The 14,005-nt window shown below is 38.1% G+C and overlaps 1 protein-coding gene across 3 annotated transcripts in view; it reads right to left on the reverse strand.

The window, feature by feature from the left end:
- ARAP2 (ArfGAP with RhoGAP domain, ankyrin repeat and PH domain 2) overlaps positions 1 to 14,005 on the reverse strand; it is a 197,954-nt gene that overhangs the window by 99,676 nt on the left and 84,273 nt on the right. For all 3 annotated transcript variants that reach the window (XM_079920687.1, XM_079920685.1, XM_079920686.1), the window contains 5 exons: positions 12,609 to 12,808; positions 9,117 to 9,202; positions 7,705 to 7,887; positions 4,951 to 5,125; positions 4,341 to 4,475 (listed from right to left, as the gene is read on the reverse strand). In XM_079920687.1, the coding sequence (XP_079776813.1) occupies positions 4,341 to 4,475; positions 4,951 to 5,125; positions 7,705 to 7,887; positions 9,117 to 9,202; positions 12,609 to 12,808 (779 nt within the window). The remainder of the gene's footprint in view (positions 1 to 4,340; positions 4,476 to 4,950; positions 5,126 to 7,704; positions 7,888 to 9,116; positions 9,203 to 12,608; positions 12,809 to 14,005) is intronic.

The raw sequence follows: 14,005 nt of genomic DNA on the forward strand, positions 1-14,005 counted from the left end.
ACAGAGCTGGGCAGCTTGGCTGTCAGCTACCACCTGTAGGATATACCTAAATGCAAAGGCTCACTGGAAACCAGAAGCAGCTGTGTACATGGATCGCCTCTCTGCTACTCTTCCTCCTCCCCTTATCATCATATGCATGTGGCACGCACTGTTCTACACATCTTATGCACATTAACTCACTGAATCCTCAGAACAACCCAGTTAGGTCAGTTGTATTACTGCATACCCCTTTCCTTATACCCCGCCCACAGGCACAAGCTGGTTGATTGACCTTCCCAACATCACACAAGTACATCAGAGCTGGGGGTAACACCCAGGCAGTCAACTAGGGAAGCTACCCTTCTATCTACTTCACAAACTGCCTCTCTGTGCCTGTTACATGCTTGAAGCATGTATGTCCATTTTTAAAATGCATCAGGGTACAGCAGAGGTCATACCGTCAAATAGATATGTGCACAATAAATGTATGATAGTTAAGACGAAACTATTATTTTTTGAAACCATGACGTTGTTTCCTGATGAAGAATTTCCTCAACTGATGGCATTCAATGTTCACAGAAGACAGGAATACACACTAGGAATCCTTTTGATTTAAAATAAACGTATTACAGCCTTGGAGAAACATTTTTAAACTATACGAGTTAGGTATTTATAGAACAAAAGACCTTCAAAATTCCTCAATGCTAATCTATAAAAGAAAATATGAACAGTTAATAGAGAATTTCTAGTAAACCGTATCAACCACTTTCTTTTTAAAAATCAAACACTGTGTCAACAAATCAAGGTAAGATACCACGGGAAAATAATACAGTTGAGGGGAGAAAACAGAAAACAAAACCAGGATGCTATTATTCAGCTCTACACTTCGGTTTAACAAGAGCTATCAATCTTTCCTTTCATGAACACTAAATTGGGAAGAAAAAGAAAAATACAGATCAGTCTTCATAACCAGAAGCTAGAAGAACTTCAAATCCTGAAAACCTGAACTGACAATTTGAAGCTCTGTAACTCTCTGAAGGACTTGCATGCATTCTATTCCCCGACTTTTTTGTTTGTTTTTAATCAGTCTATTCTATGGCCATCCTGACAAGCCCTGATGGAGTTATGCAGTCCAGATGCTTTCAGAGGCAAAGGTGACAACCACACTTTAATCTCTAAATCTTTCCAAATAATTCAGTTTTCCCATAAAGCTGGTGCTCAACAGGAGTACCACCACTGCAGAATCTTGACAGAAAAGAAAAACAAAAAAACCCACCAGAACTCTATGCTTCTTGGTAGTTCGGCTTTTTCCTCTTCATTTTTAAGTGTTTTGTTCAGAATATTAACTAATAACTATAAATGGAATATAACCTTTAAAAACTGTGAATCACTACATGGTACACCTGTAACATATACAATGTTGTACAGAAACTATACTTCAATAAAAATTATATTAAGTCAGCTGTGCTTTTACACTGGTAGTAATGTGATTAGAGAAAAGCCTATTTATTCAACAAATATTTATCACATGACTACTAAGTGTGGACACTGTTTTAGGCACCAGAGATTTGATAATCCTGAGTAAACCAGAAAATGCTGCTGCCTCAATGAGCTTTCACTCCAGAGGGGGACAGAAACAAATCAAAGAAGGAAGGATCATTTTCATGCGATGAGTGCTATGATAGAAATAAGCAGCACACTATGAAAGAGAAGAGCTGACAGTGGGTGCACTCTTTAGTGGGCTGCCAAAGAGGTCTCTCCAACCAGGTAGCACTGAACTGATCCCCCAAGAGATGAGAAGCAGTCAGGCTGGGGGAAGTGCGCTCCTTGCAGAGTGAACGGCAATCACAAAGGTCCAGAGGAGGCAGAAAAGAACATGGCATGTTGCAGGAACAGACAGGAAACGAGTGTGGCCAGGCATGCAGAATAGGAAGGAAGGATGTGAGATGAAAGGGGGAAGGTACGAGAAGGTCTTTAAGGTCTTAATAAGGAAGAGAGTTATACTCTGTCATGGGAAGCCATTAAATGTATTTGAATGATGGAAATACATGATCTGATTTACATTTTCAACAATCACTAAGACCCTTTTGGGGAATGGTTTGGAGGGAAGCTAGGGCAGATATCGGCAAGTAAGCGGGGTTGGGGCATGGGATGGGGGTGGGCGTATTACAGCCCAGGCAGGACAGGATGGTGGCTGGAGCTAGGACCATGTTAGTGAAGATGGAGGGTAGCCAACTGATTCATGGTCTATCCTGAGTCTTAAATGAGAGACACATTGGATGGAAGAAATGAAGACCATCAAAGAATACCCTGTCATTAGATTATTTTCCAATGAAATCATTTCTGTGTGCTGCATGGTTAAAGTACAAAAGTTCAGTTTCCCATTACTTAAAACCGAATGCTCCAAAATGAGAAAATATCCCCAATGAAATTACATATATGGAGAATGCACTGGTTTCTGTTTTTTGAAGTAAATTTTAACAACAAAAATCCATAGTTAGCTTATAAAAGATAAAAAGGAAAGAATGATTTAGTTACAAGTTTAAAACATCAATTCAGTCCTCAAGTGATTAAGAAAAACAATCTATTTTAATGAAATATTAAAACAAACTGGTAAGTCTATAAATATTACAACCAGAATTGCCAAAAAACAAATAAAAGCTTATTTTTAGCGTGCAGAGTACTTATGATATATTGAGAAGGTTTAGGAAGAAAAGCTTATATCTCAAATTCCCTATTTCATCTTTGTATAAGTGGTTTGAAGGGTGGATCTAAGATATCCTACAATTTAGAAGAAACATTCTAGAAAGCTTGTACACTTATTAACAAGTACATTAATTGCCTTGTCATTCAATTATTTTAATAATGACTATCGCCAATTCACAGATTGTTCTGATACTTTTTCCCTCCTGATCACTCAACTTTCGACTACTTAACGGTTAAATATAGACAAGGAGCAATGGAAGATGAGAAAATCTCTGTAAAATTCGTTATTTATTATTGGTTAGATTGAGTAAAGGAAGACAATAAAAACCACTTGCTGAAAGAACCAAAAAAAACCTAAGCTCAAAGAATAAAAATGCTCTGCCATCTAGTGTCACCCAGCCATCACACTCACCAAAGCCAAAGTTTTACAATAACAGTTATAACACAAATCAGATGTAAAACTCGGCTTCATGTCACGTTCCTCCACTGTTCATGTGAAATCAGCATAATATCAACTATCTTGCAGAGCTTTTATGAGGATTACAATGAACATAAAAAAGCGATGCCTTACACATAGTACATGCTCACTAAAGGAGAGGTACTGTTTACAGGAAAATCTAATAAAGTATACTTAATCTCAGTACAATTCTGCTTAGGGTTACAATTTTTTTTTGGAAATAAAGCCTTTAACTGAAATAGTCACTTCGAGTGCATGAGGATCAAGATTAACATTCTACAGTGAGTTTTTCATCCTATTGTTCCTTTGATCGAGTAATATAGCTGGATTTTACCACCTAGGGAATTACTAACCAGGCTCCCAAGCCTCTGAATATCCATCATCAACTGGCCTGTACAGTTTAATCTCTCTTAAATTCTCTTTGCTCCAGTGAGACAGAGATCATTACAGTTTCATGCCTACGTTTCTAAAATTAGTTCAAATGTATATAGCAAGAGCATGAGGCCTCTGTCTTACTCATTTTCGTATGCCGAATGCCCAGCACATGCCTGATTCAAGGAGCTAAATGGATAGGTGGATAAATGATGATTCTGCTAAGATTAATGCCACAAACCTACTATGATTCTGCTAAGATTAATGCCACAAACCTAGAATGGGTTGTTAAATCAAATTAATTCACATCATTTTTTTGAAACCATGTTTAAGCTTTATTTTACTTACACAGACACACACACACACTTATCATCAGAACAAACTGAACTACTGATAGAACATCCTGATAGAATACTGATAGAATATGTACTGAAAACTTGTCAGTTCTTCCTACATGTTGACATTTATCTATATTATCTCCCCAGTTAGGGTTTCTGTCCCGAATGGAAGGGGCTAAGTTTCACATTTCTTTGGAATAACCCTTAAATCCTGAAAACAGAATTGGTTGGCCCTGAGGTAGATGTCACTGAATTTTGCTGAGAATTCACTCAGCATTCCAAACCAGTGGTAAATCTTTGCTGCAGTGCATGAAATAATATCTGTGCCTGGAAGCATTTATAAAACCTAAAAAAAAAAATATTTCTCTACCGCAAGATCAAATCTAACATATTAAGGGAAAAAAACAATCAAAATTTAAACCTAATTGTTTTGATAATGAAATAAAGTTTTACCAGATAACAAATCTAAAAGGAGCAAGAAAAGATACCTTCGAGGAGTTTTTTTTCTGAAGAGAGTTTAGAAGCTGCAGCAGGAGCCTGATACAAAAAGTCACAGAGGAACGTCGACTGGGAGGACTCTTGACTTAATCCACCTTCAGCATGTATGTCATGTTGAGGGAAATCTAGAGAAGTTACAGAAATAACACATCTGAAATCTGAAATGTAAACAATTTTCCCTTTGCTTATAAATATGTAGGTGAGTTTTGAGGTAGAAGAAAAACTACTTCAAATATACCGCAGAATAAATATACAGAGATATTTATTTTACTTGGCATAAAATTTGCAAGTAAGCACTTCAGTTGTATTTATTAATCATGCATGAAAATCAGATTTAATTTTGGTGAAAATGATTATGTGGGATGAACTATTTTAATCTCCCATTTATAAAATTAAAGACACATAAAAGATTTATTTCCTAAACTTTCCCTTTAAATGAAATAAAACACGGGTCTTGATAAGCATCATCCATCTTTTTGGTAATTACATTTTCTTTTCATTCTGATGGTTTTTCTGATTTGAGAAACAAACAGATTCGTGCTTCAGTTCTCTTGGGGATATATAAGGAGAGATCAGGCTAGTGAAGGGATAGGGACTAACCTGAGAATTTGTTATGGTAGAGAAATTCCATTTGCAGACTCTGCCCCGCCTTCTTGGCCAGCAGATAAGGGGTGCTATGCTCAGGGTCACCTGTTGCACACATGACATCTGCTCCACTGAACAGCAAAGCCATTGTTTCCAGAACATCTGGTTTCACCACAGCAGCACACAGAGCCTGGTCAATAAAAGAAAATACAATTTGTAAGTGAAGAAAGTATGATTCTAGCTATTAAAATGTGTGAAAGTCTGCCAATTCATTTATGAGAGGAAGTCTGTATTCTTTTTTTTTTAATTTTTATTTATTTATTTATTTATTTATTTATTTTGGCTGCGTTGGGTCTTCGTTGTTGCATGCGAGCTTTCTTTAGTTGTGGCGAGCGGGGGCTACTCTTCATTGTGGTGCTCGGGCTTCTCAGTGCGGTGGCTTCTCTTGTTGCGGAACACGGCCTCTAGGCGCGTGGGCTTCATTAGTTGCGGCACGCGGGCTCAAGCTGCTCTGTGGCATGTGGGATCTTCCAGGTGCAGGGCTCGAACCCGTGTCCCCTGCACTGGCAGGCGGATTCTTAACCACTGCGCCACCAGGGAAGCCCCCTGTATTCCTTTTTAACAAATAAATCTAATAATCATTATGCCCTGAATTAACCAACAGACAAAAAAAGGCCTGCTCTACATGAATTTAAATTTCAACCGAAGATGTCCAAATCTCAATTCATTGTTTTGTTGAATTCAAATGTTGTGATGTTCCAAATCTTCAAATCCGTCATATTTGCCATGGAAGATATTTTGTATGTTTACATACTATGACAATGGCTGATGCTCAGAAAATTCACAATACTTCAAACGTAGTAAGGAAGTATCCACTAAATGTTTTGTTATGTCATATGAATGTTGTATGCATATATGTCTGTATGTCTGTATTTTCCAGAGCAATCGGGATGTGAGGAATCTTTAAATTACCGTTATGCTTTGGGAATTTGAAAGATGTGTACAAATTCAGGATCTTTCCTTCTGGAAGGGAGTATAGGTAGGGAGGAGGAACAGCAAGCAAGACACAATAAGACATGATTGACATGATATACATCATCATTGTACAAACAGTAAAACTCCTGGAACATGATGTTTTTTCCTTTGAAATAATAAGCTGCCTTCACAACTTTTCCCATCCCCTCTTCTTGCTTCCACACTTTACTGGCTTTCCATTTGCTTCTGAACTCTGATTTGGCACCCTGATTCCGTCTGACTTCTTAGCCTTGGGTTCACCATATTCCTCCTTCCTGACATGGTGCACCTGGACAGATGACTGGTTAATTTGCTCTCTGTAATGCAACTTCAGGACAATCACTTGCTGATTATCCCAATGGGCAGCTCAGAGAAGAGCGTACAACCAAGAAGTCCCAGGACACATTTCACAGCTCCAGCCTAGAGGGTCTACTACTAAAAAAGTACTTATCTTTTCTACCATGGTCTAGCTAACCTCTACAATTTCCTTCACATCAGAATCAAGAAGCCTAAATTCTTGTACCTGACTGTACTAATTTGCTAGGTGATTTGGGGCAATTCCTTCTCATCTCCGGGTCTTAGTTTTTCTGCACCTGCGAAATGAGGATACTGGAAAGTGAAACAGCTAACATCCCTCCACTGGGATATAGCCTCTGACTGCTCTCACAATCTAATCCCGCGTATTTCCTCTCATTCTCTCTCTCATTACCCTATTCTTTTCCTTTACAGTGTGCTGCATTTGCTGTGGTATATTTATTGGCATGCAGCTGTTTATGGTCAATCTCCCCTGCGTGCAGATCACTCTCATGAATAAAAGAATCACATCTACTGTTTACTACAACTGTACCCCCGGAACCTAAAAATGAATTCAGCAATGAGTGAGTGTGCAATAAATATCTATTCACCACAAACACTCAATGGAGAAAGGATAGTCTCTTCAACAAATGATGCTGGGAAACTAAGTAACTACGTGCAAAAAAAAAAAAAAAATGAAATTGGACCCCTACCTTACACCACTCACAAAAATTAATTTGAAATGTATTAAAGACTTAAACATAAGACCTGATACCATAAAACTTCTAGAAGAAAACATAAGTGGTAAGCTCTTTGACATCAGTATTGGCAATGATTTTTTGGATATGACACCAAAAGCACAAGCAACAAACACAAAAATCAATAAAGGAGAGGCGGGCAGGATGCTTAACAAACCCTTTGCCAAAAGGGCAACATAAAATGGTCACAAGAAGACCTGGAATAACTCAACCAAAGGCAAACGACACTTCAAATCAGTGGCACTAAACAAACTACTGCTTTTAAAAATAAATTAATTGAGTAAATGAAGTTAATTTTGGTGATAGCAAGTCAACAATGTACTGGCTGAAGTTATGTTCAGTATCCTGTCCCTAAAATGGGGAAAACTGTCGAAGTTTTAAATGGTGTGTTTTAATGGCCTACGTCAGATAGAAACTACATCAGATAGACGTAGATAGAAATGTTTTAATGGCCTACGTCAGATAGAAACTACGTCAGATAGAAACTTCAGTTAGGGACAGAAGTTTATTCGCTATTGATAACGAATCCTCAAGTGAAATGAAGGAAAAAAAAAAACAATGGCACAATCTCACAAAAGGAAATAAAATTAAACAATAATATTATGCAATAGCAAAAAATTTTTTTTAACTTTTTTTCAAAACCCTTGGCATATATTTAAAAAGACCTTAATATCCATGTTTTCTGTTACATTTCATTGGTTACCTTATTTAATTCTTCCTTGGTAAGAGATGCCCAAAGGGTTTTTCTGAATCTTCCTTCTTTGTATTTCTGAGTGATGAAGTTTTTTCTCTTTTCTACTGGAGAGTCCACGTGTAATTCTTCATCTTTTTGAAGACTACCAGCCCAAAAGTCATTAGCTCTTTTGTTTCCAATGACAATAAAAAGCTGAATTATCAAAAAAAAATAAAACATATCAATTCACAAAATGTATTTGAATCTGCAGAAAACTGACTCACATGACATTAAAGCATAGCTTGGTACAAAATATGCAAAATACAAGACCCAACTTTTTCCAGAAGATGGAGTGTGAAAGCAGATACTATTTCTATTTTAAATAGTCTAACTGCTCGTAATAGTGGTAACAGAATAGCTAGAAAAGAAACTGCAAGCAACACAAATTGCAGCAAAAGCATTATTACTTTTTTTTTAACATCTTTATTGGAGTATAATTGCTTTTCAATGGTGTGTTAGTTTCTGCTGTATAACAAAGTGAATCAGCTATACATATACATATATCCCCATATCTCCTCCCTCTTGCGTCTCCCTCCCACCCTCCCTATCCCACCCCTCTAGGTGGTCACAAAGTACTGAGCTGATCTCCCTGTGCTATGCGGCTGCTTCCCACTAGCTATCTATTTTACGTTTGGTAGTATATATATTACTTTTTGAAGGTAGCTCACATTGAGACAGATTCATTTAAAATGGCTGAGTAGGTGGGCTAATGTGGTTGACAGTGAGTGGTACAGACACCTGAGCAGAGAATGGATACAGGAGACAGCAAGTTAGACATGATCTCAGTTACTGACAGAGCATGGCCAAGATAAAGCATAGTCGATTTTGCCAAATGTTTTCATTCACTTTTCTGATATTTTATCCATGCTGGGTTAAAAAGAAAGAAAGTCAATTCTGGCTTTAAAAAAAGCTGTCAAGCCTTTAAGAGTAGTTATTACTATTTTTTTTTTTTTTTTTGCAGTATGCGGGTCTCTCACTTTTGTGGCCTCTCCCGTTGCGGAGCACAGGCTCCGGACGCGCAGGCTCAGTGGCCATGGCTCACGGGCCCAGCCGCTCCACGGCATGTGGTATCTTCCCGCACCGGGGCACGAACCCGTGTCCCCTGCATCGGCAGGCGGACTCTCAACCACTGCGCCACCAGGGAAGCCCCAAGTAGTTTTTACTATTAAAGCTCCTTGTATTTTTTATTTTTAAAATAACTGTCTCATTTAGGAAGCATTCGGAAAGTTAAAGTAGAAAGTTACTACTATCAAACAGGCTATAAGCCATTTTTATAATGTGGTGAGAACTTGATCAGAGAGCTCTTAAAGTAACCACCCCACCCCACTGCACACCTCCTCCTGGACCTCTGCTGACCACCACCACAGTCAAGTCGGACTCACCTCAATGAGTTCATTGCTCCAAATGCTGGCATCCATTTTCAGACTTCTAACCTTGGAATCTTTTGGTCCTAAAGATCTATGTTGCCCTGAAGTCAAAAAACAATTGATTTCTATTTGAATTTGTATGTAAACTTTTTACCTTTAAAAGAAAAGTGTATATGTACGTGTATAGGTATGTGTGGATTAATATATCTTTTGAACTTAAAACAAACCAATACCTACTTTCTACCCTACAGTAGTGGTGGTAATCATACAGGAATCATAACCAACCACACTGAAGATAACAGAAATCACCATCACCACCCTGTACTGGTATAAAATTACACTTTTAAAAAGTGTGTATACATGTACATGTGTGTATATGTGTGCGTGCTTATGCATGTATGTGTGCGTGTATGTATGTGTATATATGTATATATATATTTTTTTCATTGTTTGGTAATTAACTAGAAATTGTAGGTCACTGAAAACATTTTATAATGGGTCTGTGTAAATTATACCTATGTGAGTGAATACAGATATCATCCCTTTACTCTTAAAAAAAACTAGCTACAACTGTAATAAATGCCTACTTAAAAATCTAAAGTCGATTCTTTATTCTACTATTATGCCTGGAAGAGAATGCCCAGCATTCTACCATAATCAATTTAATTCTGCTGTATAAATCATCATTCAGCCATTACTGGGCATTCAGGCATATGTCAGACTCTTTCTAAGCTGAGATAGAAAAAAGGTATATAAGACATCATCCTTGATCTTAAGGACCTTTTGCCTAATGTGCATGAGAAAGCTCATTCCTCTCATTACTTTCTCTACATTACATAGGTTCCTTTCCTCCATTCTTTGAGAAGGAAACTACTCAGAGCACAAAGCCCTAGAATTACCATGGCAAGAACCTGCATAGGTTTGCACTTATGAAGACTACAGAAAGGCAACACCAAAAGGAGTCAAGCTCAAAAGCATGCAGGAAGAAGGGATGCTGGAGTAGCCTAGGAAAGAATCTGACTTGAGGCAGCAGGAAAAGAAATAATGTGGAGAACAGATTTAGAGATATTCAGAAGATAAAACTGATGGGACCTGGTGGGCTTTAAGGAAAGAGGAAGGGTCAAGAGGGTCTCTCAAGGTTTAGGCTTCAGTGTATGGTAGATAGTATTGCTTCTGACCAAGATTTGGAATATAGGAGAATATACAGTTTAATGTAATGAGCTGGGCAGCAATGAGAGCTCCATTTTATCATGTTAATTTTGAGGTATCTTGGGCAAATCCAAGTTGAGAATCTAGCAGGAGCTATAAGAGTAGAGTTTCCAACAGAGTGAGAATCCCCTGCTTAAAAATGAGTATTGAATTCAAATGACAACCTCACTCAGGAACATCAGAGTGAAAGAAAGCTTAGGATATAATCCAAGGGAACACACATATTTTAGGAGCAGGCAAAGGAAAAGTAACCTGGAAAAGGATGACCAGAGTAGTAAGAGCACACTAACAGAAAATGGTGTGTCGGAAGTTGTGGGAGGATGGAAAGTCACTGAGCGACAGATTGGTCAAGAGTGTCAAATACTGCAGAGAAGGCTGAGAAGATAGGAACTGACCACACAGAAACTGAGAGGTAAAATACACTGGTAAATGTGGTGAAAATATTTTTACTGGAGGCAAGAGAAACGAAGACTGATTACAGGATGCTGATGATACACTAGGAAGTTAAAGAAATGAAGAAAACCTGTGCGGACCACTACGCTTGAAAGTGTCTTGTCTATGAAAGGAAAAAGGAACAGAGAATGATACGTAAGAGAATAGTAAGTTTTCAGAAAGCTGGTGTTAACAGAATTATGCAAGTTTATATGCTGAACCAAATAAACCATAGTTCAATACAGTTGTCCCTCGGTATCTCGGATTGGCACTAGGACCACCCACAGATACCAAAATCCGAGGATGCTCAAGTCCCTTGTATAAAATGGCCATAGTATCTGCATATAACCCCCACACATCCTTGTATACTTTAATTCATGTCTAGATTACTTTTTTTTTTCTTTTTTCTTTTTTTTTTTTTTTTGCGGTATGCGGGCCTCTCACTGTTGTGGCCTCTCCCGTTGCGGAGCACAGGCTCCGGACACGCAGGCTCAGCGGCCATGGCTCACGGGCCCAGCTGCTCCGCAGCATGTGGGATCCTCCCGGACCGGGGCACGAACCCGTGTCCCCTGCATCAGCAGGCGGACTCTCAACCACTGCGCCACCAGGAAAGCCCCCCTAGATTACTTTTAATACCTAATACAATAAAATGTTATGTAATAGTTGCTGGTACATGCAAATTCAAATTTTGCTTTTTTGAACTTCCTGTAAATTTTTGTTTTTCAAATATTTTTGATCCACAGTTGTTTGATGTAGAACCATGAATATGGAGGACCAACTGTACTTACACAGAGAGTGAATAAGTGACAGGGTGAGGATCCTGAGAAGAGAGGAAAGGAAGGGAACATATGTAGACAGAGCAGCCTTAAACAACACAAACGCTATCTCTTCCAGTGAGACTGGAGAGGAGAAGAGGTTAGGAAAAAATACGAAGTCAAGGAGGATTAACTGATGCTTTTTATTGATGTAGGTGATCAGCTCAGTGTGATGAGAAATGTGGTAGCACAGAGCTCTAGAAAAGTCTGAAGGGCTTGAAGCAGCTGTCCTGTCTTTGCTCTGAGGTGCTCTTCCTCTGCATTCTCTCAGTGAAACCTGTGCTCAACACTATTCCTGCCCTTATCACACTCTATTGCAATTACTATTTATATATTTGTGCAGGAAATGTCATGTCTTGTCTTACAGAGCATTTCAATTCCCAGGAACAGCACAGTACCTGGTAGAGCTGAAAAGCTGAAGGAAAGTTTAGGTTGTAGCTAACTTTTTCCAAGACCTCCACGGTCGCATACCTAAGCTAGGGTCCATTCCCTCTACTCACTCGGACAGCTGTCTTACCTCCCAAATACAAGGAGCTGTCAAATCGTTTGTAAGGTATAAGATCACAAGAAGAAAATTAGTCACAGTACTGGTTACTTTCATAAACTTCAATACACCTGGAAAACGCTTCTATATAAAAATTCAGATCTGGTGAACCAAGATTAGAGCACAGAGCAGATTGATGTGAAAAATAGATCTTACAAAATATGACTGAGGAAAAAGGGACAAATCATACGAAGTGCAAGCGTGTTCAGGGTGCATTCTGAAACACATTCATCCAAAACCTAAAAATTTCAGCACTGTCTTTTTAAAATCCATACATGGGCCAGCAGGCACAAAAGAATGATTACATGCTTAAAAATCAATTTTTATATTTAAGTCATGCATAAGAGAAGTTTAGAATGATATTTCTAAATTTGATTTAAATGTAATAAATTTTCTCTGTCTTTATTTTTCATAGCCATTAGGTGGGACACAGTATATACGACACTAAAGAGCATTCAGTGCCAATCTGTCACCAAACAGTGATGAGCATAACTTATCACTAATTACCTGCACACTTCTTACAGATGACAACACAGAGATTGATGGATGCCCAGTCAGGATTTGGGGCTTTACAATCTGCACAGCTCCTGTTGGACTCATTGAACCAAATCTTCTCAGCTACTTCATAATCAGAGAGAGTTTCTGCTATCGATTGCTGCACAGCTTCAATCCACTCTTGTTTCTCTTTTTCAGACTCGGCTGTAAAGCTGAAACAATGAACGTTTCTGCATTATCGATCTCCCTTGTAAAAGCCAATTAAGCAGTATGTTCAGTTTGCATATTCATTTCACTCATAAATTAAACACCTGCTGAAAAATATGCCTTCCAGGCGGTTGGAGTCTTTTCTGTTAAAAATCATCTCATTGAGAAATCTATTTTTTTCCTTTAACTTTCCACATTGCTTATGACTTTGTTTACCTATCTTGAACCAAAATTAACATACACACTTTTCTGACCAGAATATAAAAATCACCTTGTTAGGTCAAAAGCTTAAAAGAGAAGTCATGCTTCCTAAGCAGTGGTTACATAATAAGCAATAAGAGACTGGCAGAGTTTCAGGACCATTGGCTTATTTTGCCAAGAAAATATGCCATAGTCTGAAACTAAGTTATCAAAAACACCCACGAGAAATTTCGATTTTTTGTCTTAAAAATAGATTCTTGTTTTTAAAATAGAAGAATGTCCAGATGGCTTTAAGAAACTGAGAAATCAAAAAAGTTTTAAGTGATTACTATTCTAACAGAATTCTAACTCATTTTTAGCCATGTAATTCTTAGTGTTTATTGGGTGCCTGAGTGAAGGAATAAAACATTAAAACATCAGTTCACTCTTTCAAGAAATATTTACTGCGTACTTATAATGTGCCAGAAAATGTGCTACATACAAGTGCTCCAAACTCAGTCAATGACCCACAAAATGATGCTTAATACTGAAATTTTCTGTTCTGAAGATGAAAATGCTTTGAGAGACAATGAAAACAACAGAGGATTAACATTTTCTATGTAATCTATAAAGAAATTGAGTGGCCTACATGGATTATATTTTTTGAATCACTTCATGGTCCCATCATCACTATAATATTGATAAATTCCTTAGTGGTTTCTGCTTCTCTATAGAGATTGGTCAGAGCCCATATGGTACAATGGAAAATAGACATTTGGTCTTAGTCCCTGGTTCCTGGTATATAGTTCCCCAAACCCTTGGAATACCCTGAATGATAAAAGTCCTTTATACGCTAATGAGATAGCTTGTGGCTGAAGGCTAGACAGCTTCAGGATGGGAGCTGGTCAGCAGAAGACCAAGATGTGACTACAGACTTGGAACTTTCAACCAGCCCTACCCCGTGACCTCTGGGAAGGAGAGAGAGGCTGGTGGAGTTAATCACCAATGGCCCAGGATTTCAT

The sequence above is a fragment of the Stenella coeruleoalba genome (genome assembly GCF_951394435.1).
Source record: "Stenella coeruleoalba genome assembly, chromosome: 4".
Lineage (NCBI taxonomy): Eukaryota > Metazoa > Chordata > Mammalia > Artiodactyla > Delphinidae > Stenella > Stenella coeruleoalba.